General features: G+C 46.0%; 10 protein-coding genes across 10 annotated transcripts; 5 read left to right on the top strand and 5 right to left on the bottom strand.

Moving 5' to 3' along the window:
• Positions 1-1,916: 1,916 nt before the first annotated feature.
• BGW36DRAFT_373933 (putative tryptophanyl-tRNA synthetase, cytoplasmic) lies at positions 1,917-4,184 on the bottom strand. Its single transcript, XM_046215632.1, has 9 exons — positions 3,874-4,184; positions 3,554-3,813; positions 3,473-3,487; positions 3,198-3,420; positions 3,088-3,126; positions 2,783-3,028; positions 2,684-2,723; positions 2,531-2,627; positions 1,917-2,471 (listed from the first exon to the last, which is right to left on the bottom strand). Exons 1-9 carry the CDS (start codon positions 4,020-4,022, stop codon positions 2,212-2,214), a joined length of 1,329 nt encoding a protein of 442 aa, XP_046074055.1. The 5' UTR covers positions 4,023-4,184; the 3' UTR covers positions 1,917-2,211.
• BGW36DRAFT_127406 (uncharacterized protein) lies at positions 4,119-4,959 on the top strand. The gene has a single exon (XM_046209329.1). It carries the CDS (start codon positions 4,215-4,217, stop codon positions 4,722-4,724), a length of 510 nt encoding a protein of 169 aa, XP_046074056.1. The 5' UTR covers positions 4,119-4,214; the 3' UTR covers positions 4,725-4,959.
• A 441-nt stretch (positions 4,960-5,400) lies between these two features.
• BGW36DRAFT_127559 (uncharacterized protein) lies at positions 5,401-6,114 on the bottom strand. The gene has a single exon (XM_046209330.1). It carries the CDS (start codon positions 5,953-5,955, stop codon positions 5,491-5,493), a length of 465 nt encoding a protein of 154 aa, XP_046074057.1. The 5' UTR covers positions 5,956-6,114; the 3' UTR covers positions 5,401-5,490.
• Positions 6,115-7,068: 954 nt separating this feature from the next.
• On the top strand, positions 7,069-8,567 carry BGW36DRAFT_373951 (putative cytochrome c subunit VB). The gene is made up of 5 exons (XM_046215633.1): positions 7,069-7,412; positions 7,559-7,603; positions 7,785-7,943; positions 8,038-8,229; positions 8,290-8,567. Exons 1-5 carry the CDS (start codon positions 7,319-7,321, stop codon positions 8,385-8,387), a joined length of 588 nt encoding a protein of 195 aa, XP_046074058.1. The 5' UTR covers positions 7,069-7,318; the 3' UTR covers positions 8,388-8,567.
• A 160-nt stretch (positions 8,568-8,727) lies between these two features.
• On the bottom strand, positions 8,728-10,427 carry BGW36DRAFT_292198 (putative nucleoside transporter; the record flags this gene model as incomplete). Its single annotated transcript, XM_046210894.1, has 5 exons — positions 8,728-8,811; positions 8,868-9,684; positions 9,737-9,809; positions 9,862-10,015; positions 10,068-10,427. 5 exons carry the CDS (start codon positions 10,425-10,427, stop codon positions 8,728-8,730), a joined length of 1,488 nt encoding a protein of 495 aa, XP_046074059.1.
• A 1,308-nt stretch (positions 10,428-11,735) lies between these two features.
• On the bottom strand, positions 11,736-12,342 carry BGW36DRAFT_425182 (uncharacterized protein; the record flags this gene model as incomplete). The annotated part of the gene is made up of 5 exons (XM_046220080.1): positions 11,736-11,777; positions 11,831-11,914; positions 11,966-11,998; positions 12,058-12,105; positions 12,160-12,342. The coding sequence occupies 5 exons, from the start codon at positions 12,340-12,342 to the stop codon at positions 11,736-11,738; spliced, it is 390 nt and encodes a 129-aa protein (XP_046074060.1).
• A 216-nt stretch (positions 12,343-12,558) lies between these two features.
• On the top strand, positions 12,559-13,472 carry BGW36DRAFT_127855 (uncharacterized protein). Its single transcript, XM_046209331.1, has 2 exons — positions 12,559-12,767; positions 12,818-13,472. Exons 1-2 carry the CDS (start codon positions 12,715-12,717, stop codon positions 13,212-13,214), a joined length of 450 nt encoding a protein of 149 aa, XP_046074061.1. The 5' UTR covers positions 12,559-12,714; the 3' UTR covers positions 13,215-13,472.
• A 2,226-nt stretch (positions 13,473-15,698) lies between these two features.
• On the top strand, positions 15,699-17,221 carry BGW36DRAFT_127894 (uncharacterized protein). Its single transcript, XM_046209332.1, has 2 exons — positions 15,699-15,964; positions 16,020-17,221. The coding sequence occupies exon 2, from the start codon at positions 16,044-16,046 to the stop codon at positions 16,833-16,835; it is 792 nt and encodes a 263-aa protein (XP_046074062.1). The 5' UTR covers positions 15,699-15,964; positions 16,020-16,043; the 3' UTR covers positions 16,836-17,221.
• A 227-nt stretch (positions 17,222-17,448) lies between these two features.
• Positions 17,449-20,145, bottom strand: BGW36DRAFT_373984 (putative amp dependent CoA ligase). Its single transcript, XM_046215634.1, has 11 exons — positions 19,734-20,145; positions 19,623-19,675; positions 19,384-19,561; positions 19,085-19,316; positions 18,763-18,998; positions 18,641-18,695; positions 18,488-18,581; positions 18,321-18,410; positions 18,138-18,258; positions 18,064-18,080; positions 17,449-18,001 (listed from the first exon to the last, which is right to left on the bottom strand). Exons 1-11 carry the CDS (start codon positions 19,971-19,973, stop codon positions 17,668-17,670), a joined length of 1,650 nt encoding a protein of 549 aa, XP_046074063.1. The 5' UTR covers positions 19,974-20,145; the 3' UTR covers positions 17,449-17,667.
• Positions 20,146-20,876: 731 nt separating this feature from the next.
• On the top strand, positions 20,877-22,468 carry BGW36DRAFT_293172 (uncharacterized protein; the record flags this gene model as incomplete). The annotated part of the gene is made up of 8 exons (XM_046210974.1): positions 20,877-20,963; positions 21,016-21,151; positions 21,205-21,386; positions 21,440-21,476; positions 21,530-21,597; positions 21,646-22,028; positions 22,080-22,147; positions 22,206-22,468. The coding sequence occupies 8 exons, from the start codon at positions 20,877-20,879 to the stop codon at positions 22,466-22,468; spliced, it is 1,224 nt and encodes a 407-aa protein (XP_046074064.1).
• Between the last annotated feature and the right edge of the window lie 4,529 nt (positions 22,469-26,997).

Below are 26,997 nucleotides of genomic sequence, written 5' to 3' on the forward strand. Positions count from 1 at the left end.
GCTGATCACTATCTCAGTTAGTATGTAGTACGCAGTGGAGCCGTGCCGAAATCCCCCACTTGAGAATGGAGATGGGTGGTTAGTTATTAACCAGGGGAATTGACATTGTGAAGAATAGGAGCGGCAATAAATCATTAGTACTCCGCGTATTCGTAATAGCAACGGCTTTCATCCGACCGCGAATCCGGAAAGAACTGACGCAGGAACCATTATTTGATCATCTTAATTATGCCGTTAGCATACGAAGCGAAGCTGCTAGCAAGAAGATCGCTCCTTTGAAAGCTCTAAAACGGTATGGCTCAACCATAATTTAAGCATGAGGTTTCGAGAGCTCAGCATTTCACGATTATCCCCAAGGCCGGGTTGGTCAACGGGCAATAGAATAAGAAATAATTTGTCACTGAATGACTAGACCGCCCATGTCGTCTATGAACTGAGTAATGAAGACATAAGACGCCATTCTGCCAGGAGCAAGTTATCCTGTTCATGATGGCGCGAAACGTTTCTTCAGACTCTGCAGACTCGGGAAACACCGTGCCGTTCATAGTGGCGCCTCGAATCGCACAGATAGCCTTGATCTAAGCGCAAAGTTTGTGTGAAATAACAGCAGTATTAATTGGCACACGGGATGAGGGTGGTCGCCATGTGTCCATAGCTCGCTCTAGCCTGAAGTTTGCTAGTCGCCACTTCCTTAGCGCCAGAGCCTTCAAGGCACTGCTCGAGTCAATTTCGCGTGGTCAGGCCAGTGAAATATAACCCTCTAATGATTGGCGAATCAAGATATAAGTATGATTATTACCACAAATGTCTGATGAATCAACTGTAACCGTACTGGACACTGCATCCAAATCGGCGGATACTCACGTAGAGCATGCTGTTCAGGTGACGAGAAGATGCCCAATCCATGTCAAAATTACCAAGAGTGCGGTGACGGGTTTCTGCCCTGCCTGGTCACTATGGTATGGTGCGAATCGTCGTGTTTTATCGAAAGTATCGTTTGTTTCAGAGTAGCGCCGCGGATCTGGTAGTGTCAGCTGGAAAGCCTTGGACATTTCCTCGACATTGTAATAGGCAGACATCCACTATGAGGTTGTTAGGAACATGAAACACCCCGGCGTATATCAAAATGGCTATGGACGATGGTTCACCAATAATGACCCACAGATGACTACAGGTGCCAGGAACATTTTCACAGCTGCAGAGTAACCCAATCACTTTCTACGGGCATCATCCATGCACGTTAGTTAAGGTTGATGCTGTGCTCCGCACTTTGATACCGAACTTGATCCGTAATATCAGGCCTGATATAGCCGTCTAGACTCGCGTGTTAAGAATCTGGAGTAATATTGAGCTTCTTGTACCTGGTTACTGGGCTCTAGAGTCCCACCGCCAAGGCTGACAGGCCCATCTATGGACGCAAAAGGTGTTGTGGATAGCGGGTATGACTGTGGCTATCTTCGTTGTCCATCATCCCTGTATCCCTGTAGACAGGAGGATGCTGCTGGTGAAGAGCCAACACAGCCACATCAATGGATAGATCTGCACGTGGCTCGCAGGATATCCCGTTGCGACAAGGGAACTCACATGGACAGACGGCATGAATATTAATCCAATGCACTCATGTGAATCAACATTTGGAGACAAGCTAGACGCGTAATTGTATGAACCCCAGGCGTCGTGTGTAGTGTGTGGTGTAGTTGTAAATGGATGCAGGTACTCGATACGGTCGGATAAGGAGGCAGGCGCAAGCACGTGCGTGTGTGGATTCCTCCGGAACAGGCCCGGTCTAGCATACTGTATTAATAGTATACTACGATGCTACGTCCTTACTAGCAGCTGCAGTACTAATATCGTGTCAGGGGTGGCAGCTGGCAGCTTCTGACCGCGAGAATCATGAGATGCGAGATTTCAGCGCTGCCTCGTCAATCGCTGGTACTATCTTTGCTAGTCGATGTGAGAGCGAGGATGGGGATCCTGGTATTTTTCTCCTATTGAGTGTGAGACAGCTTCGTGTTGCATGATCGAATCACATGTGAATATCGTGCAGGGACCACCAACAGAACTAGAAACAGAAAACGACACAAGTAATTACTTCGTCTGCATTATTCTCCTGTCATCTAAAACGCTAGGGATCGCCGAATCCACGGCTGATGATTTCAGCTGACGAAAATAAAGTACTCTGACTATGTAGTATTTTCACTGTTCAGCTTGCTATGCCGCTGCTCCCTTCTCCTTTTTGGACTCCTTGGGTTTGGGGTTTGGGTTTCCTTTCCATTCCAGCTTGCGAGGCGTCATGTACTGCCGCAGAAGCTCGTCCGTGACAGCATTTCTCCTGCTCTGGAACTCCTTAACATTCCCCTGAATCAATTCGATGGCCATCTTCTTCAATTCCCCAGTAAGCAGCTCTCCGCTTCTGTAACTGTCTTCGATTTTCTTGAGTTTCTCATCATCGTCTTCAAAGTAGGAGAGGTCTATACGCTTGTCAGTATACTGCGCAGACAGAAAGTTAGCCCTCACAACAGCCACTGACATTGAAATGCGACATCAATCTCTGGTATGCCGCCGAGTTCGCGATGCTCTTCCAGTGTCTCCCTGCCCCCACTGAACGCGTGTTTATTGATTTTATTCTGCAAACTGTAAGTCAGGGGTATTATGAAGAGACAACCAGATCAAATAAGATTACCTTGATTTGATTGGGTGTATCTGTCATGAAAATCGCCGAACTGCAGGAAGAGTGAGAACATATTCGGTTGGTATAAGTGAAAGAATATACATTGCTTACTTTGGATCACTCGCACTCATTTTGCCGCCTGCGCCCTGTAGTGCCGTAAGAAACTTCGAGTGTATCAAGGCGGGTTTGGGAGAAGGATATCGCATGCGATGCGCGTTGTCACGGACGAGGCGGAAATAAGGATCCTGGTCAATGGCCATCGGAACCAGGCAAGGGATTTTCGCCAGAGCTTTTGTTCGCTCTTTCGTGGGCTTGTCAGACCAAATCTCAGGATAAGACGTAGCGAAAGCAGCGACACTGATTGAGCCATGTCAACGATCTCGTCCACTCAAAAATATCGAGCATATCAGACTTACCATTGTACCGCAGGGAACATAATCCGGCCAATGTTAGTACTACATGATGTCAGCATCAAATAACAAAGCACTTGGCATAGCCCTGCTGATAAACAAGGAGGATCTCGGACCTCTCGTTAAATCCAAAGGCACCCCGCACTTGGTTGAATGTGACTAATTTCGAGAATTCCCAGACGTTTGTCAAAAACGGCCCACTGATGTATTCCAGATCACTGTAGATGAAAGTCTTTTTGAGATCGAATCCGCAAGCAATAATGTCCTTTGCGTTCTGTAAACCGAACTTGTACGTTTCCTCGAAAGTAAGTTTTTCTTTAAAGAGCGCCTTTTCATCGTCTTCTCCAGTCAATGCAAGATTGCGACGGGGACGCGCTTCATTTAGACTTACCAGTAAGCATAATGACTATCGATAAGTCAGCAACAATCTTCAATTACGCATCGCAAATGGCTGCCATTCATCCATACGTACCTAGCGGAACATCAAATACGTCCTGAAGCCATTTCGTGAAGGAAAATGGAATGGTATGTCCCAAATGCAGCGCATCGCTAGACGGCCCTCTGCCGGTATACATAAAGAACGGTTCACCAGCCTCGTACTTGTCCAGAATCCTGTCGAAATCGCGATGCGAAAAGAATAATCCTCGTCTTAACCAACGATGCGGTTTGTGACCAGTTAAGCGCTCAAATCTCTGTAGGAGGTCTTCGTCGATGAGTTTGGTTGCCCATTTCCTATCATAGTTGACAACGGTCAGCGATCCGATTGTGCTTCTGCTGTGCATGCACACTTACTTTGAAATAGCCTCATAGTCGAATGCCAGGACATTGCCATTCTCGTCTCGTCCTGCTTGAACATCCCACGGGTCGATTTGCTGTTCAGCTTTCTTTTCCTCTTCACCTTCGCGAATAGGGAGTACTGTTTCGCTCCCGGACGTCGCCATTCTTGCAGCTTGTGTAGAATTTGACGACTTGAATTCCTCTGAATTATCGGAGAAAATTGGTTGAGAACCCCCCAGCTATGACGAAACAAGGCGAGCTGTGGTTTTGGAGGGCCTGTGACTCAGAAATCTAAAACGCGGCGGGGTGGTTTTTTGGTTCAGGGTGGGGAAGAATTAATTAAGGTAACTACTAATATGCCTGAGGCACCAACACATAACAACACAGACGGAAACCCGCCAAGTTTCCCGTTCAGGAAAAAACCACAGTGGGATATAGTAGGTCAAAAAAACATGCGGGTTGACTGGAAATTCCAAAAAAAGAAAAGACATGAAAATATAAATTGCAGTAGAGAGCATGATAAAGCGCAGTCGTGGGGAGCAATCTACATAATAGCAAAACAAGGACTGAAGTTGTATATTCAAATGTTAACAAATACTCACCTCACATCCCCATTTTTTGGAAATTACAGGGCAGACAAAATACCAGCTCGTCTGGTATGGAATTTCCAGGTTAGCCAAGCAAACGCTAATCCGAAACCTGGGCCTATGTTGAACCAGCTGCGGAGAATCCACAAGGAACTTGGAATCTCTCATGAAGTCGAAAACTTCCAGGAGATGAATTCGTCGTACCACGAGCTCGACGAATTTCAGCAAATACCCTGCTCAATGGTCACTTCCCTGCTGGTGAAATCTATCCACATCTAAGCGGTTTTGAGAAATTCTTCAACGAAGCCATATATCCAAATGCGACGGACATTGCGTAACGCAGAGTACAACGGCTCACTCTTGGGGAGGAAACATGTCACAAATGCAACTAGAACAACTAAAATAATCATTACTGAGTAAGGATTGCGCTGTTTTTTGGTATGGTGGATAAAATTTCAACAAAATACTTCGGGACAAGTAACCGTCTTGGGACGAACAGCTCACGAGAATCCGTAATACGAAAGCTATCAAAAACGCTCAAGGCAGTGTCCGTAAGACAGTCAGAAGGTACTGTAAAACGCTGAAGCTAGATTATCCGAGACAAAGACGTATGGTTGTAGACTGCCCATAGTCTTGTGGAAGCTCTCTGCTGATCGAATCAGGGAAGTGACGTTTACAAGGCGCAAGTCTTCCCCAATAGGAATGTCTGCCCATGCGTCGCAAATTGGCTCGTGAGTGTTTTGAGTGCAAATGCGGATCGGACATCCCACATTCCTCCCAAAAATTACGAGGACGTCGGACTGCTTGCACATGGACCACCACACTGGCTTGGTGTATCGATTACCAGAAGGTAGTTTTCGCTCGAAAAATTCAAACTTACTGTCCTGCATATCAATAAAGTCCCAACTCGTAATACCACTATTTGTAAAGCTTTTAGCCTCTGCCTATAGGCCTTACGTTTAGGTCTTCCTTTGCTCGAATATCTTTACAAAATCATGGACTATATCCAAGTATTTTCGATTGTCCCCGACACCAAACGGTATCATCAAGCCTTGTTCTTGCCGGATAATATTATAGACAGTTTGTCCACCATCTGATGAAGGTTTAGTATACGGAATTCTCTTCTTGGGAAGTCGGGAATGCTGCTGCAGGTACGGACAAACCATGTGCAAGACAATACTGAATTCTGAGACCAGAAACGCTCGAGAGGCTTGGGAGTCATAAAGAAGGGTAGTATTCCCTTGACAGCGGCGAATACAGTCGTCTTGATTGGGTTGCTCGGACTGTATATTGGCGCGTTTCCGTCTGCAAACTTCCTCGTAGTACCTACGTTCAGTTTCATGTATCCTTTGGCACTGATATAAGTGGCTAACGGCGCTTCAAGCGCAAAAGAGAGCTGTGGTCCGCTTTTGGGTAGTCCGGAGGCTGGAATTATGGTTTTTTGAAAATCTCCTGTACCTAGAAGCACTTCCGAATTTCGGCAATATCCTAGGAACGCTCGTGAAGTCATAAGAGTGCCTAGTTCTGCGGTGCTCCGTTTTTAGATCCAGACTTCAGATGCCATGTTTGGAATCGTTGATTCGGTCTTTCCCATGCGAATAATGCCACTGAATACAATCAGATGAGGAAATCCTCGGAATGAGGAGTGACGAGTTCCCAACCAGGACCATTTGTCCCCGGAAAAAGATGGGATATTCGACGTTGGTGAATGCTACCCATGAGTTCGAATGGAATTTCAAGTCCCAGCATATTTTCCGGTCGATTGTCATATTCACAAGAAAAGCCGTATGCGAGGTTGCTCTCCGACCATAGCGTGGTTCAGCACTGTCCTAGTGCATTAGGATTCGGTTTGGACTGGCAACTTGTTGCAAAGTGAGCCGAAACATCAATTCGTCAGAACTTTCAACGCGGAAATTAATTTCTGATGTCGTCAGCTCGCCTTGCCCGCATAGCCGTAAGGTTGTAGCGAGCCTGGAAATATGTTCAAGCATATCTAGTATCTGACTAAAAAGGCCCGATATAGAAACCAGCGACTGTTCCTTCCCGTCCTGAATGGGGAGTAGTTGAATTTGGAATTCGTGACCGGCTATCACATTTCTAGTAACGAACAATACATTATGTAAAACTCACCAACGTGTTAATAATGCCATAACTTCTGATTATTGCTACCTCAACAGATTTATTGGATTAATACGAGACAATAGTCAAGTTATTGATAGCATTTTTCCATCATTACCACTCACCTTGATTGTCCTTAAGCGCGTACGGATTAGCAAGGTGGCTGGCTACCAGCTCCTTAACCGCACTTAACATAATACCAACAACCAGCACTCTGTAGTGCTACTGTGAGCCTGCCAGTCTACAGAGGAGATAGCTGTATTGGCTCCCTCGATGTCGTGGCACATGATTTGACGGGATGGATGCTATTTCCACTGGGTTGCGGCCTTATCACAAGCTGATCTCCCACATGACTGGCTGAAAGAATATTTGTATGTGATAACCATTGGTTAGCATATTCAAATATTCGCTAGAACCATTGCTCAAATCATTTAGACTGGCGACAAGACAAAACTTCGCAGGTGAGAATTGCAGCCAAAGCTACGAGTACGTAGTGACGCTCGACCAATTACATAGGAGAGAATGCATCGGATGGCAGCTGACTAAGGATCCTAAATGAGCCGAGATATTTTGGTGGCACTAAACCGCTTTCGGCATAGATGACGGATCCGAGGAAGAACCTCACCACGCAACACCAACCTCACCTCAGCCGAGTCCTTCCCGACCCAATTGCTCTCCGCTCTTCGCTCTACGCCCGCCCTTTTTTGCGTTTCTGTATTTAATTGCTGAATACACGACTTGGAAAGAAGGGAACAATGTTTACCTCCCGCGCTGTCTCGGCCATCGCCAGGCGTACCCCTGTCCGGGCTTTCGCCAAGGCTCGTCCTTTCACCTCGTCGATGGCTCGCTGTATGTGACCCGCCAATTTTTCTATAATCGAGATCAGCCGATGTCAATTCATGTCCTTGTCCTTTACAGACTGGAGGATGTGTGATATGGAATTGAATTGGCCCGTCAGAGGTGTTTGATAGCTGACATTTCACGTTTATCCGCAGTCGACAACAAGCTCAACGTTCCTGGCAAAATTGCCCCATACGAAGGTTCGCAGTTCCAATTACTCGGCAAATTAGCCCAAGTGCACAATCACCATTATTTTCACCCACCATCGCGCAATTGGATTATCGTTCATAAACATTAACGAAACCCTCCCACCCCCCACACAAGATATCACGAAACGAAAGAACCTAGAATGCAAAACTGACGTATTTTGCTGCATTATAGAAATCAAGACCGAAGATGACCTTCTCCCCCCCGGAACCAAGCCTGGCCAAGTCCCCACCGACATCGAACAGGCCACTGGTCTGGAGCGGTTGGAATTGATCGGAAAGATGCAGGGAATTGACCTTTTCGACATGAAGCCTCTCGATGCCTCTCGCAAGGGTACGCCAGTAGACCCTAATATCCCCCTTTTAAAAGCAAAAATACACGGCGTATTACTTGAGAAAAGAGAAGCTAATGCGGGAATGGTGCACAGGAACACTCGAGAACCCAATCATTGTTAACGGTGCTGGCGATGAGCAATACGCCGGCTGCACCGGCTACCCAGCCGATTCCCACATTGTCAACTGGTTGACGGTGTCTCGTGAGCGCCCTATTGAGCGCTGCAACGAGTGCGGTAATGTGGTTAAGCTGAACTACGTCGGACCGGAATCCGACCCTCATGCTCGTATGTGTCATGAATTCATCAAATCAATCGGTCGCTGTTCATTTATTAACTGTGATATAGACGATGCCCACGGCCATGATCACGGCCACGGCCACGCCGCCTACGAGGAACCCAAGACCTTTGCAGACTACGTCAAGCCCGAGTACTGGTACCGATAGATGCTCATCATCCTCAAATGGAGACGTGTTCTGAGAATTTTGTCTAAATCATATACACGCCCTGAACCTTGACAGACTCCTCATTTTTTTTCATTTGTTAACACCCCAATCAATCAATCACTGTAGTATAGTCGAGGGAATAGATGTGAAAAAGATTAAACTAAATAAGATCATTGTTACTGTTCAACTGTATAGATTTGAGTTCTCTATTTGTTCGTGCAATTCACCGTATTTATAGACATACGTAATAATAATATTAGTCAATGAGCGGTTTCCTTGTATATACTAGCCAAAAGCAGGATTTTACCCTGTACTGCAAGTAATCGATAAGGTATTCTGCCTACCGGCCCACATAACGCAATTCTATGTATCGCAGCAGGGGATACACCAGACCTGCCCAGGAAAACCCGACATAGTTACCCATCTATTCCAAACGTCAGCGAGAATGTCCGAGAAAGAAGAGAAAGAAAGAAGACTAACATCACCACCATATTCACCAACTAGCTTCGCCAGCGGACCGATATACCACACCTGCGCCATACAGATAATCGCACCAGCCCAGCCTACCAAAAATGCCACAAAGGCTGCAGCGCCAATAGGCAGTTTGCTTGGATCGTTCCATGCTGCCCAGTTATACCCAGCTCGACGGAACATGTATCTCTCCTCGAGGAGGATCGCGAGCCAGATGGCGACCCAGTAGCCCATTAGGGCTAAGAAATTGGTGAAGATTTCAGAGAGATGGCTCTGGCCGGCTAGTGCACAGACGGTGTAGATGATCACGCCGATTGTGTTCCAGACAATACGCGGTATTAGTTCGGCGTAGCGTCCGAGGATTTGGAAGTCGATTCCGGAGGAGTATGTTGGTGGGATGGTGTTGGAGATTAGGCCGAGGGCGACGATGACGGAACAGAATTTGCCGAAGCCGTTGACTGGGCTGAAGCCTTCGACTATCAGGGCGCCAGCTCCTGCGTCCCAGGCATCTGAGTAGGCTGTGTTGGTAGCGACGCCGCTGGCCAAGCCAATTCCAACTAGGAAGGTCATGGTGAACGACAGGGTCAGACCGAGGAATGTCAGTCCAAAGCTGATGAATTTGGGAGTGTTTGGTGGGTAGTAAACGAAAAAGTCCGCGGCAAGTGGCGCGTAAGTGATGGCTGCGCTAAGACAGATCGAGAAGAATGAGAGCCTGTTACCAGCAATAGTCGAGCTATCACCTGCGGACGGGGCTGCGAGATCGTATTTGTTTGCAGAGACGCCAAAGAGAATGCATATGACGACAAGTTGGGGAAGAAACGCAAAGCTTTATGTGTCAGCATAATAATACTAAGCCCTACGTGATGAACAGCACTTACCGTTCGTAAAAATGGAATATCTTGATACCAAATGTAGCAATACACCAGGTGATAATAGCAACGACAACAATACCTTGCAAAGGTCAACAAAGCAATCCCAGGTACTAATGAGAAAATGAACATACCAACTGCAACAGACATGCTATAATTCGGGGATACAGCAGATAGGATCTGACCGCCAACCACACAATCTATCAAACAGTATCCAATCATCTGAACGATGTTTAGTAAGACGATAATCTTGCTCGGCCACCATCCCATCGCGTAACGTCCAAAGACCTGCAAAACTGTATTAACATGCGTGTATAAACGACTTGACGACATCCCTTACAAGAGTTCGATTTCCCGAGATAGGACCCCATGTCGCAGCCCACGCGGCTGCGAGAGAACCCACAAAGATCCCAAACACAGAACAAAGAGCCGAATCACGGAAACTGAGTTCATACACAGTTGGACCCAGCATGCCCAGCGTGATATTGTTTGCTGCGAGATTGATGGACACCCATAGCAAGAATACCTGCAGGCAAGCGACCCAGCTAAGTTTTTGCCGTTCGTTCTCCTCTACGCGCTGGATTCCGCGAGCCTCGATATTGTACTCGACCAATGTTTTCTCGAACCGCTTCATGTAGCCGCCAAGGCGATGGCTAGTGAGGGAGGGCCTTGAATCAGCGACATCGGTGGTAGCAGGCATAACACAATTTTCAGCGTCCTTGGTATGGCCCGGCACGGTGATGCTGATCTCTTCATCTTGAGAACCCATTCTATTAGAAAGCACAGTCAGTACGCAAGAACGCGACAATCACCAACCGCACACCAGACACTCAATTCCTGTGTATGGATGCGCTGGAAGAGAGGAAGGGGATTAAACAAAAAGCAGGCACGAGTTCTTTCGCTGGAATTATCCAGATCAAGTTCAACCGTATACTCTCAGAACGACGTCAACACGCAACTACAGCAGAACCTTAAATCTATCTCCGCACTGGTGTGTGAGTCACTGCTGCTGTCGCGTGCCCACTGCCGAACACCGGTCTCCATGCAGGTAGTTTACCTTTGGTACCTTGATCGAGATAACTCTTGCGCAAGCCAGTCCCATAGTTGCGCTTTTCGCTTGCGGTGGAACAGGAGTGCAGATAGAAGAAAAGGTGGGGTGTCTACTTTTACACTGCAGTTTGGGAGTGTCAGCGATCAGATAACTCTTCACCAATGTCTGGCTCACATTGAAGATGTCCAACCGCGCTGGCGATACGCTTGTCGCAGCGATGTCAGTAGAGCAGGCGGGGTCAATGGAAATACGAATAGTATCAATCAATATGCAACACTGACAGTCGAGAATGGAAGGAGAAAAATCGCAACATGTGGAGCTCTGCCGATGCCCCTCTGATAGCCCGCCTGGCCAATCATGTCTTCCTTGGGGTCGCCTTCTAGAACGATTCCTGCTGCAGGCGCCCACTGTCTTCTTCACTGCTTAGACCAATCACAGAGATCTCCCCAAAATCACCCGTTATTAAACAGCAGTTGTGGCTGCTTTCAAGTATTATTTGATGCCTTAATATATATACTCACTAGTATACTCATCATATCGCTCTATAAGGGAGAGTATAAGCTGGAGAAAAAGTAGTGGTATGATAAATTCATGTTCCGTGGAGAATTCCACAGAATATCGAGGAAACATTAACACGAAAGATTACATTAAAAAAAAAGAGAAAGGAAATCCCATTAATCATCCCGCTGAAATGCCTATATGCCAGACTGGTATCCCGTCAGACGCCATGACCAAACCATTCCCACAAAACTGTTGTCCTCGGTACAGTAGCCAGTAAAACTCCAGTGAAATCGTAATCTTTCGTTAACATGCTGCTTTCGCGGTTGTGCTGTTCAATACGCGAGAGAAGAAGATGCAGAACAGATCTGAGATCTGAGCGAGTACTTGTGAGATTATCAATCAAGTTGAAAACACATGCTCGATGTGAGGCACCCAATTGGAGATCTGGTAGATACCTCATAGGTTCTTAAAGTGCTCCTTGGCGTATTGTTCGCATGCCTGTGAGAAATGTTACTATCGAGGTGTTGAACAGCACGACAATAATGGTTTACCTTTGCTGGTTTCCCGACCTTCTGCCCAATCACTTTCCACTTGTTGGCCTCATATTCTTTGATGGCTTCTCGTAAAGCTATTGACTATGACTTGGTCAGAACCATTGTGCATTGACTAGAAAATGATTGCCATACCTCATCCTCGCCAAATTCTGCATAGTGCATGTCCTAACAATGCTGTCAGATAATGTTTACTCGAAGGCAAAGCTTGAGCTAGGTCAATTTACTTTGTACCAGTGCTTCTTCACACTGCCCTCTGTACGAGCGGGAAAGGTCTGCACGAATCAATCAGCGTCATTAAACAAACAAGCAAACAAGGCGATGCTCACCTTGGCGATCTCGCTCCAGCTTTTGCCAGCATCGCGCAGCACTTTCAATCTCTGTTCCTCCTCAGCAGTCCACGGAGTATTCGTCCTGCCTTTTTTCTTAGGTGACGACTCTGTGGGATCCTGAGCAGTACCAGCAGAGGCCGTGACAACGGCGCCGTCATCGCTAGTGGGAGGTGCCGACATGGCTGGAACGGATGCAGTTGGCGGCGAAGAGCGTCTTTTGCGGGGATTAGAAGGCTGCATGGGCTGAGTTGACTGGAGAGATACAGAAACAGGGGCGGTGGTGGGAGGAACAGGAGCAGGAGCAGGAGCAGAGGGGGCGAGGATAGGCGCCTGTTGCTGAGCCAACGAGCGAGAGGGATTGTTAGCGGCTGCTGAGGTTTTTGCACGTTTTGGAGTTAGTGGTGACCTGGGGAGGGTGGACCTGTTAGTGAGATGTTCGTCTGGTCCTTGCCATAATACTGCTAGGTTTAGTCCGGCAGGCTCCTAGTCAAGGCTTGAGCCACGCCACGCCACGACTCTGTGGCACATGAGAAGAAGACATAGACCAGTACAATGAAGGAAGAATTCTGTTCTTTCCCTTTTCAAGCACATCTTCAATACAAACAGTGAGGCCCGTTCCCGATGACAAGAAATGTGTACACTCACGACATAGTAGAGAAGAAAAGCGTCGTGGTTCTAAGTCGAGTACTCGGATGCTTGGGGTTTTCATCTGTAGATACAGCGATACAAATACCAGGTTGAAGAATGCAACTAGCGGAGGAGTGAGCCTGAGACTCGAGAAAGATGCAGTCGTTACACCGGGTGGCAAAAGGTACCAGTTGGTCGTAAGGCTGACTGAGGAACCGTTCGCTGCTCCGGGAGACCCAACAGCAAGCAGATGGAAAACGATAAATGCCGGGATGCGATGGCAGCTTCAAACACAACCAGCGAATCGACAGTCCAGACAGGTACCAGGTAAGAAACGAAGAAAGAGATCGATATGCAACAGGCCAGTGAAGGCGAGCGGGGCTGAACAAAGAGGGGTAGTTTCACTTGTCACGCAGCATTATTGATTGCTCAGGGTGCAAGCAGACGAAGAGGATTCGACGTTGACCGCAGGAGTGATATTTTTATGGAATGGCGGACCAGCCGTGAACAGGCAAGCAAGCAAGACCAGACGGCGTGTGTGTATGGATGCCAGTTGTTGTCGCGATTCTGCTAAGCAATGAAGATCGCTGATGGTCGGGTTAAGGTTACGGTCGGGGCCCTGCCTCGACGCATTCCGGGGAGTCCCCACTGGTGCTTTGTCCAGCACTATTTGTCTGCCCAGAGCAGGCCTGGGAGATACATTGAACCACTTTATAATTATTCTTCTTGTCCATACTTGTTCAGAATACGTAGAAGATGACTTGCAAGGACAGGGTCAGGCAAGTGCATCCTTCCCTAGCCATTGCACTCTCATCTAGACTCGACTCTACTAGTACCGTCGCAGTCCAAACAATGAGCAGTGATAAGACCTCTCCTCCCGGAACAACTGTTTCGCAGTTGACTGCCCTTCAACACGCTGCTATCTATAGTCCGTACGGCAATGGACTCGCTCGGTGAAGGTCTCGAGAGTGTGGCCTGGCCCACCAATCGCCGTGCCTCCGAGCGGCCGCCAGAGATAAAACTACAAATGACCAGCAGCAAAAAAACCATTGTCTCCCACTGGGCGCCTAAATTTGTTGTCTGCACGCTGATTCCTCAATTCGCACTGACACCTGTCGCAATTGTTACTCCGCCCTCATCTTACCTTCGCAGTCTCTCTCGGCTAGACGTTCCAAGTTTCGTGGTTTCTCGTGGGGTGCTCTAACAACCCCTCCTCACCCTTTTCCCCTCTCGATCTACTCACCCCCGTTCGGTTTCAAATTCACCATATCAGGCAGGTCTTCCAGAAATGGAGGGCCATTCACGGGAGTATCGGGGCAGTGTAGCTCGATGTGTTTCTCTGTTGTGTATTTGACATGCAGTTGGTCATCCTTTTCTCTTTTTTTAGTCTGTCTGCCTCGTACGCAGCCTCGAGGTTTGGGTAACACATCACCAGGGTGGGGCCAGCCGCCGTGGTAAGCATCAAGTGAAACAACGATCGGGGTAGTACGATATTAATGTCGACGTGATCTGTCAGCAGAGACTAGAGCTCGATCGTGCGTCATGTGCATTCGAGGGTCGCTCAAGTGCACAGTGCAGTGCTGACCCGAGTCCTGAGGTACGAAGGCACGAAGGCATCAGTTCCAACTTCCGCCCCAACGCAGGGTTCAGCTGTTCTAGTTGCACGATTGTCCCGATTGTCATCTGCTGAGACCACTGTAGTCGAGCTTGTCGAGTGTGCAGGGATGGTGGACAGCAACCGGCGGCGCCACGGCTCGCCGCAGAACAATAGTAATAGCATGGCACAGTAAGGGTAGACTATAGAGTGGTGGTAATAATCCATCACGATTCATGCAGCGATTCGAAACCGATATTGAAATATTTATTCATCGTGCACACTGGAGATGAGAAGAAGTAATACGAGAGCAAGTAAGACTCACGGAGGCGCTCCCGTCGCACCTGCCGGAACAGAAGAACCAGCAGCCGCGAACGCTCCTGCCGCGGACGTTAATTGCCTCTTCCGCCCTAGCGCACTCTAGTCCTTTTAGTATAGGTTAGACGGCTCTGGACTAGTGCGTGCTGGCCCCTGGGTGATCCCGGTGGACTAGCCTGCTCAGGCCTAGCGGCGTCTTGCCTCTTGTATCATGATTCATGCCCCAATGCTATCAATTAACCTAGCTCGCTCCCCTCTAGCCGCCTCAAAAATGTGCCTCCACTGGCATGCCCAGCTTGCTCGTGTCCTGCTGCTGTGTCTGTCGTGTCAATTGACAATGCCAATTGCAGCAGACAATTCCTCAGCTATGCCGCTCTCTGTTGTATAATGGAAAATGAGCGCTCAATTGACATGGCTGGAGATCGCCGATCACATATCTCAAACCGGCCACGCGAAACTATCCCAAAATCTTTTGAGACCCATTGTGTTTGGCCATCAGTTATCTAGGAACCGGGGCCTCACACCATCCCGAAGACTGCGCTTTGCGCTTTACTCCTTTAGACTGCCGTCCCTGTTTCGTCCCTCGTTTTGGGGGAAGCCCTGTTTCCCTTTCGAGAGATCGCTTCATGCACGATGCAATCACCTGCGAGCAGAAATAATCCGTTTTTGCGTGCTAATACTCCATATCAAACGCTTAGCGAGATAAGCTTCTACTAGAGAAGGCTTCTCTCCATAAAACAAGTTCAGTAACCATAATGACACACTATCGCACCCAAGGCCACCCATGGATGTATCAGCCTCCAGGGGTACGGGGCAAGATACCTCTTGCTTGACCACCTTCAAGAAACACATAAAGAGTCGCTATCCCGGAGTATTCGATCTCAACATCATTGCTCTTCATCCCTGGCCGGTCCACGCTTGATAGCACTGCCTGTCTAGTTGTTTGTTACTCTCACCTGCTGGCTGGGTGCTTTGCTCTCTCGTTGATTGATTCAAGATCTTGAAGATCTACTCTCCGGTTTCCCTAATTAATTCCAAGGCTTATTATAATACTTACCATAAACAACATCTGCTATACTTTTCTCATTGAAAGATTTCTTTCTCCTCCCTTTTATAAGAAAGAATCATGTCACCACCTGTGGATCGTCGTCACTCGGACGCTGCTCCATCGACCTCACCCATGGAACAGCCCCAGTACCGCGTTCACAAACACCACCGTCGAGCCTCGTCTACCGGCGGGGTAGAGCATGGACCGAGGACGAGGTAAGATAGGAACTACCCTCCATGAGGCATGTCCTAACAGAATGGATCTATCTAGGAAGCCTATCTCTTGCAGACCCGAATGCAGAAAATGCCTTACAAGCACATTGCTGCACATCTGAAAAAGACCGAGCTCGCCTGCCGTTTGCATTACCACCAAATGTCCTACGGCAGTAATGGACGGAGGCGTGCCGATTCTATTTCGTCTACTACATCCTTCAACTCGGTTGCAACCACACGAGAGTTGCCGGACAACTCCCACTACACTCAGCTGTCACCGGTCTCCTCTCCTCCCCGTACCCCAGAGCTCAGCTCACAAAGGTTAAACTCGGGTGATACCACATCTATGTGTCAACTACGGGCTCCTGTTCCAATTCTACCCAAGCCGGACACACATCAAATCACTCTGCCACGCCTTGATACATCATTCACGCCATCTAAGCCCCCAAGTACCTTCAACATAGAAAACTCGATGTGTTTCGACTACTCTCGTGTACGAGCACTATACGACGCTCATCGGGAATCATTCTGGGCCATGATCGCTGCCGAATACTCACATGAATACTGCATTTCTGGCAATGCGATAGAACAGGCTTTTTTCAGAAGCATCTCGCTAGGCCTCGTTCGTTCCCAATCTCCTCCAACCCCAAGGCCAAGCCCTGGAGCATCACCAGAGCCGCATTCTCGCAGCTACTCTGAATCAAGCCCGATGAATTTCAGCTATGGATTCCAAGCCGTCAATAAGAGCACATCAACACCTTCTCATAGTCAGTACGAAAGGACACCGAGCTCGGCCGACCGGTGCTCTGTTTCTGCGCTGTTGACTGTAGAGAAGGAAGTCAGACCGTCTAAGGGCGTCGACTGTTCGCTTTAGTGGTACCATGACCAATCAATGGATTATGTCTGATGTTTTTCTTTCCTTCAATGATGCCTAAAGCGTTTATTTTAACACTCGACTTCTGAACATGATGTCATGGGTCTATAATGTGGCGCTTGTGGAGGTTACTTAGAGTATTGGTTGTTAATTATATCTATGCACAATTTCTTGTTTTCTTATACAAAGCAGCCCTACCTGGGTCCTTTTCAATGTTAATTCTAGATAATGGTTCACTTGGTAGATAAATTTTTTCTACGAGTATGGTACTGCTTAGGTTCTCAATCACGTCATTTTAGTTACTCGGTTATCAGTTGATGATTACGCATTATACCTGTTGGGCCCAAGTACTATGTAGGGAATTCTAAGCCCTAGTTTATAATAGCATGGAGATCAATGGTACATGTATTAATATTTGTGCTAGATTGGAAACATTTAAGCAGGATCCAAATTAAACTATCATACACACATGTACACATCGATTGGCCAATTAATCAATTGAATACGAAACATTTGTTTTCAATAAGATATTAAGGATACTGCAGGTGCTCTTCATTATTCCCGAAGAGGCATAGTTACATACATAAATAACCTTTATTAATGTTAAATTTATGCTTTTTCTAATATCAAACATTGAATGTGTCAGGTGCCCGATATTAGTGCTGACATGGATTGTCAAATTACCTTTCCGAATTAACAAGTAAATATCAATGCATCGATTTTTAAGCAAAAACTCTCTATAGCATAGGAAAGTATAGTCGAACAGCATAAAAGTAGCATTCACATGCTCCTTCAAAAAAATTTTTCAAAACCTCTTCCCCCGAATGACCGTCTAAAGCTTAGCTTCCCTCTCCTCTTTCAACTTCGCAGGCAAAAGCCGCCTCAAAATTTTGCCGGTGGGAGTTTTGGGCAAAGTCTGCAGATGGAACACGCCTCCTCTCAGCTTTTTGTATCCTGCCAATTGGTTATCTGTCCAGGATCGGATACTGTCAAGAATTTTCTGCTTCTCGTTATCCGGTATCTCGACCTTGTCAGCGCTCAAGCTCACGTAGGCGAGAGGCACTTCGGTAGCTTGAGCATCGTCGTAGACTGCACAGACCGCGGCGTCGATTACGTCTGGATGGCGCAAGAGTAGGTCTTCGAGTTCGGATGGGGGGATTTGGAATCTAGCAGTATTTATAAATTTAGTCGGTGAATGGACGGACTAGGTTAGGTTGTTTCAACACACCCCTTGTACTTGATCATCTGGGCAATAGTTGTTAGCAACATAACATCATCAGGGATGAGAAGAATCAACCATACCTCTTTCAGTCGATCGGTAACCCAGAAATTTTGTTGGTCGTCTATCTTCAAGATATCTCCTGTTCTGAGCCATCCGTCTGAAAAAGTCTGCTCTGTCGCCGCTTTGTCACCGATATAACCCCTAGACGCTGATTAATATAACGCAACATTTGAAATAGAATATAGCTTGGGAAAAGTTATTACTGCATTACTACCGCTCCACGAACCCACAGTTCACCCTCTTCGCCCGGGCGGGCATCCGCTCCTGTCTTTGGGTCTACCAATCGAGCTTCTCTGCAGTATTATCATTAGCAATGGACCAGAGCCGTCGGCTAACGCAAGACATATTCAAAATGATTATTGCAACGTACACGCCAGCGAATAGCTTTCCAACGCTTCCGGAAGCGAGATTGTCTTCGTCTATCTGATGTATGATGCCTCCAGTACACTCGGAGAGCCCATAACCTGATGTTGAAATTAACATTCATTCTCCATCTTGACGTGGTGAGCGCGAAGCTGCGTACCTTGGCAAACGCTGGTATGCGGAAGCCGCTTCTTGAGTAAAAGCTGCACTGCTTTCTATAGACAAGTACCGTTTAGCGTGGTTCAGGACATGTCGTTTGGTGGAACAATCGGCAAGACGTACTTTCAAAGGCGCGGCAGAGATGACAATTCTTTTCAAGGACGGAAGGTCATATTTATGTGCGACGGGAGATACAGCCATGGCAAGCGCCACTGGGGGAACAAGATGCAAGTCTGTAACTTTGAGTTCGCTCGACTTTTGACAAAACGTTTCAAGGTCGAAAGCTGGAAGACCGCAATATAAGGCCCCAACCCACATGCCAGCCAATACCGAGATTGTTAGGCCATATATGTGGCAATCTGGCAATCGAAAATATATCAGTGTGTTATTAGAGTGGGGGGTGAACTGGTAGTCGTTTAATGTATTGGATTGCAAGAGAACTTACATGGCGCGAAGAATACCTCTCTTACAGTAGAGTTGACTCGGTCTGGCATGGAAATACGCATTGTTATAGCATTCACAATAAGGTTGTGATGCGAGAGCTGCACTCCCTTTATCCTTCCAGTCGTTCCAGAAGAAAAGCATATGGTGCTGGTGACATCCTTAGAGCTTTTGCCTTGCAGGTCATAAGGAGGCAAGGTTTCTGCAGCTCCTTTACTGATAACATCATCCGGGAACTATTTGTCATATCAATAAGCGCTGCGCACAACAAACAAAATTCATATCATGAGAAATGTCACTGACCTGCGGAAAGCTATCTATCTTGCTGAGAACAGTCATTATCTTTATTTTTGTCATTGAGTTGGAAGCCAAGGCGGCCTTGACGAGATCGAGCTTTGGAGCAATGGTCGCGACATGGGTTGGTTTAACGATCTGAAGAATATGCGAAATATCATCCAGAGTCGCCGATATATTGAGAGGACTGTGTATATACTCTCAATTAACATAGCACACTTTACCCAATTCCAAGATCAGTCTCTCACGCGAAGATAGCACCCGTCCACCATGTTGCATGAGCCAAAAGAACGAAGTCATTCTGCTTGTCAATCAGTCTAACTTGCAGACTCTCTTGCGGTATTGCCCTATTTACGCACACTGTTGTTCACCAATGCTAGCAGGACATTGCCTGGTTTCAACCCCCGTTTTCGTAAGCCCCAGGCACCACGAGCAGCTTGGTCGCGGAGTGAACCATACGTAATAGGCTGTTTCGAGAACAAGTCAGTATGAACAACCTTATTTGCAGATACCTCGTCTGGATTATATCGCGTCATGAATTGGGGAATTGAGATGTTGGTGTCATCCTGGGTCGGAAAGACGGGCGATTGGTAAACCATCCTTGCGCAGATTCACCACCAAGGCGAATTCGTTGTATATGCTTACTTCTACAGCGACCAGATCTTGGTGCTATGACATGCAGGATGGGAAGAATGTTGCTTGAGGTTCTCAAGCTTCAACCAAGAGCCATTTAGGTTCATTGCTAGATTGGTTAGTTAGCACTCAGGAGGTACTCCACGCAATCAAACAGCAGAGCTGCACAGAGAAGCTAGACATGAGCATCCACCTAGCATTTACCAATAAAAACCATGATTGCAAATTTAGCCCTTCCAAAGCAAAAGTCGCGGACCCACAAAGCGTCACGTCAAACACTGCCTCGGCCCGAAGGCCCGCTCCGTCCGAGGCCAGCATTTCTTCTCGACTTTGAAAGGAGACTGTCCATTGCCATTATTAGCTGGAGTGCAGAAATGGAAATTGTTGACTCTTGAAACGAACCAATCTCACCAAGAAAGCTGCGGAATAAGTCGAGAATCGGCTGGCATCGTTCGAGCTACACGCTAAAGGCAACTGTTATGGACAACGTTCCCGTGCCAAGCGCCTACTAGTCCCTATAATGGTGTTTAGCTCCCGGTAGGCTATGTGTAGTGGGCAATTAGCACAACGTAGCAGGCGTAGTCAGTGTCTGAGGGGATGTTTTTCTCCTACTAATCGCTATCAAATTTTCGGGAACTCTCCACAGCGGCATATACAACCCCTAGAGGCTTAACCCCCAGAATGACGGGATATAAGGTTAATAAGATGCCAGTTCGCTAATTTCTTAATTTTGTGAATGTTCGTATTACGGTTTTTTGAAGCTGGCCGCCGCCTTCATTTTCTGGTATCTTCGTTACCACGAACATGACGGGTTAACTGGAGACTCATTTCGTATCTGGTACGATTCTCACACATTTGGGAAACACAACATGCAATTTTACCCAGTCTTAGCCTGTGTCACAATATTTTTGTCCGTCTTGACTCACGCTCAGACGCAGACTCTTCCGCTATGTGCTGTAGGGTTTAGAAGCCGCCGTCCATGTTTTTTGATGTTGACAAACCCTATAGGAAAAATGCTTAAACGAGACAATCCCCCAATCAGCCTGTGCCCCGACCAACCAAACCTGCATCTGTACAAATGCAGATCTTAAAGGAAATATCTCTAGTTGCGTGACGGCGAACTGCAGTGTCAAAGATGGTCTTAGTATGTCGGCAAAGCAATCTTCTCAGAAACCCTAATCCTAACGGATCACATAGCTGCGGTCAATGTCACGGATACAGAATGCGGAGTACCGGTTCGAGACGACACCGCCCCGAGCATCATACTTCCAAGTATTGGCTTTATAGTCCTTCTTTTCATTGCTTTGAGGATATTCACGCGCCTAGCGCTCACAAAATTGGAGTTGGGCTGGGATGACTGGACAACCCTACTTCTTGGGGTATGTAGAGCTCACTATATCAAGTGATATCAGTACTTAACTAATTATCACAGTGTGTTATGGTGGCAGCTAATGTCGGTTCCATCGAGCGTCAGTTTAACCGTCCATTTACTATCGAATGCGGAATTCTAACAAATACACAGTCGGCAAAGCTGGCCTGGGAAAGGATATCTGGACACTCGAATTTGCGAATATCAAGAAAATTCTCTACGTACGGCTACTCACACCTGATCAGATGCAACCGGCTAATTTGCAGCAGATCTTCTATATCCAAGAACTCCTCTACGTCACCTGCATTGTTCTCACCAAAATCAGCTTCCTCCTGTTCTATACACGTATCTTCCCTTCCTTACAAATGCGTTTGGTCATAAAAATCTCTGGCATTGTGACTCTTTGCTACTACCTTGCTTTCATGTTCGCCTTCTCTTTTCAATGCTCTCCGGTTAGTTTCAATTGGGAGGGATGGGATGGAGAGCATCAAGGAACATGCGTGGAGAAGAACACATTGGTCATTGTTGCTGGAGCGATCAACGTCATACTCGATGCATGGGTAATAGCTCTACCGATTCCTGCATTGATCAACCTCCAAGCTTCAATCTCGATGAAATTGCAAATTATTTCTATGTTCTCTGTGGGCTTCTTGTGAGCATATCTTCCCATCAATTGGAAGCCATGAAACTAACCATTTAATAGGGTCACTGGCGTAAGCATCTACCGCATTGTGATGCTAAAGATATTTTCTACAAGCACCAATCCAACATGTAAGACCCTTTTTATTAATCTACATTGATTTCATGATTGAGCTAATATTCACGGCAGGGGACAACGCCGCGGGCGGCTACTGGTCCATTGTTGAAATCGATGTTGGAGTTTTCATATGCTGCATGCCGGCCTTGCGATCATTACTTGGCCGTCTCCTCCCAGGCGTTTTTGGATCGACGAAAGGCGTAAGCAGTGCTGGCCAACCCTCTAGCCAAAGGAAGTTTAGGGGGACATCAGGTAACCACGCAAACACGAGCTTTGTACAGCTGATCGAAATAGACAATAGAAAAGATAAGAAAAGTGCTGGTGATGATTGTTGATGTACGATATTTACTGGTGAAAAGTTGAGGTGACCAGAGCATGATACCAAAGCATAATACCCTTAGGTGACCAACCTGCGACGAGGTAATTGGCTCATGTAGACCATGTATGGTCTGCATGGGAATTCAGGCAAAAGTCGACTGTCCAAGTATCAGAAGGGGGGCTAGCCAACTAGCACAGTGGCCTTGACAACCCCGATATATGAATAAAAGAGACAGTCATTCCTACAATGGTAATCGATTCCGTAGGAATTGACTTGGTCGCGCAATAATATAAACGAATCCGGAATATGCGATTATTTAAATAACAAATGAAATTACCTCTGATATATTTGTTGAATTATAAACGATAAGCCCACCTAAAGACGACAGTAGATCATATTAACAAGGAATAGAAGATAATATAGTCAATGTTGAGATTCTGTAAAACCTGCACTTTCTGAGAAGCAATTGATTATTCTGCAAAATCTCAAATAAGAATTGGAAAACAGTCTTTCATATCAACTATACCGCAACTATACTACCCGAGAAAGATTAGATGTAAGAACTGTAGGTGAAAGAAGAAGACAATTCTGAAAAGTATTCAGGTTTACAATAAATAAATCAACTTATAGGGGTGCTGCGAAATTTAATACTGATCCAATAATGATGATGATGAGTCTGAATCAACAAGTTTATGACTCTTTCTATGACGCTCTATACTACAATGATAACTATCTTAAAGACGCTGTAATTCAATAATCATTTTATCGATATTTTGAGAATGAGAGAAATAATATGTAAAGATCACCCCTATATATGGAGTCCCTCACATGTATCTGCAGGAATAAATTCAGCACACGGTTAGAGCAAGGTGGACAAATCGAAGATGCTGGAGGTTTGTATATAGCGTCTGGGAAGTTGATCATTATTAAGAGCAATTTTCAATGGGGAGATATGAATGCCTCATCAATTGATGTTTATAACAGATCAATATAAAAGGTCATTAAGAACAGGCAGCGTTGAAAACTTCAGACTGTTGCATATAGCATTAACTAGTATATATTAAATGCAATACTCCATTAACCAATTCTATCGGCCTCAATGAAAAATATATTCAATTATGATAGGTAGCGGTGATGGTCATTAATGTGAGTTATAATATTTAAATTATTGAATAAATTCTCTTCTCAACAAACAAGATGGCAATATATAATATATATATGATTGTTTTCTCTCATTGGATGCAACTGTATACTTTTTGATAGTCTAATAATCCCTTTAGTATTGCTAAGATTTCAACATTGAATATCCTCATTATAAAGTATCATGATGTAAACCATCATTCATTAAAGGCTGATGGCATGCATCAGCTCTAAGCAACAAAAGATGTTTTATAATATATACTTTCTATTGTAAAGTTTCTTCTTTCCAAAGTAGCATACATCAAGCCTGTCATCATTATCTGGTATCTTTTCTGATATATTGAATTGTACCTAATACATGTATCCGACTATTTCTCAATAGTTCATTTCAAAAATTGTCCTAATCATTCGTAACAACTTCGTTATTTATTCGCATCTCAGTTCTGATATTCGCCCAAGAATTGTCCGTAGAATCGTAATTTAATTAATTGTCATTCGCCTAGCTAGTCCCCACGGAAGCAACACGCAACCGTAAGCTTTACAGCTAAGTAATGATATGCTAAAATCGTATTTGGGAAATACTCTTCTTTTCTATGCATGACTTCTGGACGATAGCAGAAACATAAAAAGACGAAAATGCAATACAAAAAGGGTAAGCGCACTACTCTGTATCTTGCTACTAACTTACTACCATTCGAACTCGATAGCGGACACTCGTGTACTCGGTGCTACTACCTCTATACTACAGCCTAGTGGTCGGGTTTCGGCGAGCTGATAGCCGACCAGCCAGATACAGTAACACCGAGCTGATACAGTAACACCGAGCCTCAGAGCAATGTGAGGACGGAGATAGGACTGATTTCTTCGGCCACGGACTTAAGGTGTTTGCATTGCCGCGCCTTCAAGTTGCTTTTTGCAGAAAAACTAGTTGTTATTGGACCAGAGGGATTAAGTTGGCGCCGGGGCGATGTATGCACGCACGCCGCAAGCTCCATGGTATAGGGTTACAAGGCCAAGCATGCAGAATTACAAACACATATACACAGCAAAGCAAAAAACCCCTAGCGAAACTTAGAGATGTCATACTAATAAATTGACTTCGAAGCATCCTCAAACGCATCTCTACTCCGTAGTTTTAACTTTCAAGATTACCTGGTTGGCTGCGCAACAATTGCCTGGATTAGGTTTAACGCCAAGGATCCCCGCTAAGACGGGGAACAGCAATAGTCTGGGATAAGTAAGCTTACCAGGCTACACAAGGAATAGGCATATACAGCGTGCAGGTATTATTAAACTAAATAGATTAATGCCGTTGTTCTTCCTAAGCTCGTGCCCTCAGTGCCACGTTTTGGTTCCCTGGCTGTGGGATATCCTTTTTGATCCTTTTTGTTACTCTTCTGGGAATGAATCGCTGCTAATCAGTACAACGAATGCAGGGGACTGATCGGCTGAGTTTTATACTATTTCAATATAGTGGCACAGGGACCATGGTAAATACTAAAGGTTGACAAATACGCCTTTATCTAACTCCACAATGTCCCATCCGGCTGATTTGTGTTTCGGGCCGGAGAGAATTCGATATAAACTCTGAGACGGTAAAATACTAAAATTACATACGGTATTTGACACTATTCCAAATAAGACAATTGGATGGAGGAAACACGTCTACAATAGCACTGGCCCCACTAGCTGCTTACTAGTGACTCGTTGTTTTCACGCGACTTGCTGGGATTCTTCAGCCCTGACATGTGTATCAATTAGTGGGGATCACGACGGACCCATCTCTCTCTTCTCCATACGCTCTGTGAGTCTACATTATTTTTCAGGCAGCAGAAGGCTGAAAAAGCACATGGTAGGATTTATGCCCACGCTTAAACTTCAAGCCTTGCCACTGTCCTAGCTGTGTGCTGGTTGGCCCCGTCGTATGATTGATGGGGTGATAAGAGTAATAAAAATGAATAAGCTTGGTATTCCCTACGTGCTTAGCTGGAAGGATTAACATGCTTGCCAAGTCTCTTCAGGAGATTCTTCACGTCTTGGAAGTCTACTTCGGGACGCGAGACATTAGCCTTGCTGCTGAATACTTCTCCCAATTGAATGACCATTTCTTATCTACAAAATTGTTGGACGCAGCAGGTAGACTAAGAGGCTCTACGTGGCCTAGACTTTTATACTGATCTGCTTGGTGAACACAAATCAAATGAAAGTGCTCGAATCCCCGGAACTTGTAAGCATAATCGATCGGCTTTGCCGTGCCGTAGTCATAAGCTGCGTGATGACTAGCCATCCGTCAAAGCTTGCTACGCACGAGTTTCATACCTTTGCCGGGAGATCGCCACCTTGGTTGACCAACAACTTAAAGCAACGGAGAATGCGTCGACTGGTCAATAGGACCTGGGGTCCCTCGGGTCCCAGCCATAACAACAAAACCTTATCAACACGGAGCCTCTGACCTACTGTCCCGACAGGGGCTGGTTTTTGAAGTATGTATTGTGTGTTATATCTACTTTGTCCTTTTTTTCAGACCTTGTTTCAACTTGAAGCGTGATAGACTGATAGTCGAAAGTTGAAACGCAGAGTACGAGTTTAAAATGGAAGCCTAGTAATTGGTGGATGATTCGCTATAATTATTCGCTAATTGAGTGATGTGCATAACCTTGAATCCTTCCTTAGGATCTGCATGCAGAAGCTACGTACCATGGAGACTCATAGTGACAAAACTAGTTACCAAGAGTTGCCCCCCGGAGTTGCCGGATAGTTGTGATGTTACTATTTTACGGATACGCCGTGTGGAATAAAGTTGAGTAGGACCTTCGTGGAGACTCTAGAATCCATTCATTTACACACTCTACATATTCCATGGACCAGATACAGAATCGCCTGAGTATAGCTATTACTCGGACTACGGAACCTAAGTCTTCCGGAAGCCGAACCATACAACTAGTTGGCTATCGTAACTTTAAAAAAAGTTAAATGTGTTATATCAAGTCTTGGCTAGTTCTCGACAAAGCATCCTTGGATCTGGTTGTGGGCGAATTAGTGTGCGGAAATATTATTAAATGTGTATAGATAAAATACGGTACTATCGGGTATTTGCTGGGCCTGTCCCCAATAGCCTAGGTCTTTGCTTTTTTTTCCGTTTTTAAATTTTTAATCCTTGGTGCTTGGCAAAATTCTGGCTCTGGCTGGAACTAGGCAAGTTGGCTCCAGAGGGCTGAAATAGGTTTCTAGACTATTTCTATTTCCAGCGATAAAAAGCGGGGACGAGGGAAGACTTGGCAAAGTGGCGGCGCTGCTAAATCTCGCATTGATTCCCTAATTAGATAAAAAAGGCGTTGAATTCCTGCCTGCTATAAAACCTCCACCGGACGGTGGGGGACATAGAGATTACGACATACTAAAGAG

The sequence above is a fragment of the Talaromyces proteolyticus genome (assembly GCF_021365285.1).
Source record: "Talaromyces proteolyticus strain PMI_201 chromosome Unknown BGW36scaffold_4, whole genome shotgun sequence".
Taxonomy (NCBI): Eukaryota; Fungi; Ascomycota; class Eurotiomycetes; order Eurotiales; family Trichocomaceae; genus Talaromyces; species Talaromyces proteolyticus.

Coding starts and splice junctions, on each gene's coding strand:
- BGW36DRAFT_373933 (XM_046215632.1), bottom strand. CDS start 4,022: ATGGCGACGTCCGGGAGCGAAACAGTACTCCCTATTCGCGAAGGTGAA. Junction 3,127..3,197: donor GCCTTTGGATTTAACGAGAG/GTCCGAGATCCT, acceptor GACATCATGTAG/TACTAACATTGGCCGGATTA. Junction 2,472..2,530: donor GATTGATGTCGCATTTCAAT/GTCAGTGGCTGT, acceptor ACAAGCGTATAG/ACCTCTCCTACTTTGAAGAC.
- BGW36DRAFT_127406 (XM_046209329.1), top strand. CDS start 4,215: ATGCCTGAGGCACCAACACATAACAACACAGACGGAAACCCGCCAAGT.
- BGW36DRAFT_127559 (XM_046209330.1), bottom strand. CDS start 5,955: ATGACTTCACGAGCGTTCCTAGGATATTGCCGAAATTCGGAAGTGCTT.
- BGW36DRAFT_373951 (XM_046215633.1), top strand. CDS start 7,319: ATGTTTACCTCCCGCGCTGTCTCGGCCATCGCCAGGCGTACCCCTGTC. Junction 7,604..7,784: donor CAAAATTGCCCCATACGAAG/GTTCGCAGTTCC, acceptor GCTGCATTATAG/AAATCAAGACCGAAGATGAC. Junction 8,230..8,289: donor GGAATCCGACCCTCATGCTC/GTATGTGTCATG, acceptor ACTGTGATATAG/ACGATGCCCACGGCCATGAT.
- BGW36DRAFT_127855 (XM_046209331.1), top strand. CDS start 12,715: ATGAAGGAAGAATTCTGTTCTTTCCCTTTTCAAGCACATCTTCAATAC. Junction 12,768..12,817: donor GCACATCTTCAATACAAACA/GTGAGGCCCGTT, acceptor ACGACATAGTAG/AGAAGAAAAGCGTCGTGGTT.
- BGW36DRAFT_127894 (XM_046209332.1), top strand. CDS start 16,044: ATGCAGAAAATGCCTTACAAGCACATTGCTGCACATCTGAAAAAGACC.
- BGW36DRAFT_373984 (XM_046215634.1), bottom strand. CDS start 19,973: ATGGTTTACCAATCGCCCGTCTTTCCGACCCAGGATGACACCAACATC. Junction 19,562..19,622: donor TGGACGGGTGCTATCTTCGC/GTGAGAGACTGA, acceptor GTATATACACAG/TCCTCTCAATATATCGGCGA. Junction 18,999..19,084: donor AGAGGTATTCTTCGCGCCAT/GTAAGTTCTCTT, acceptor TTCGATTGCCAG/ATTGCCACATATATGGCCTA.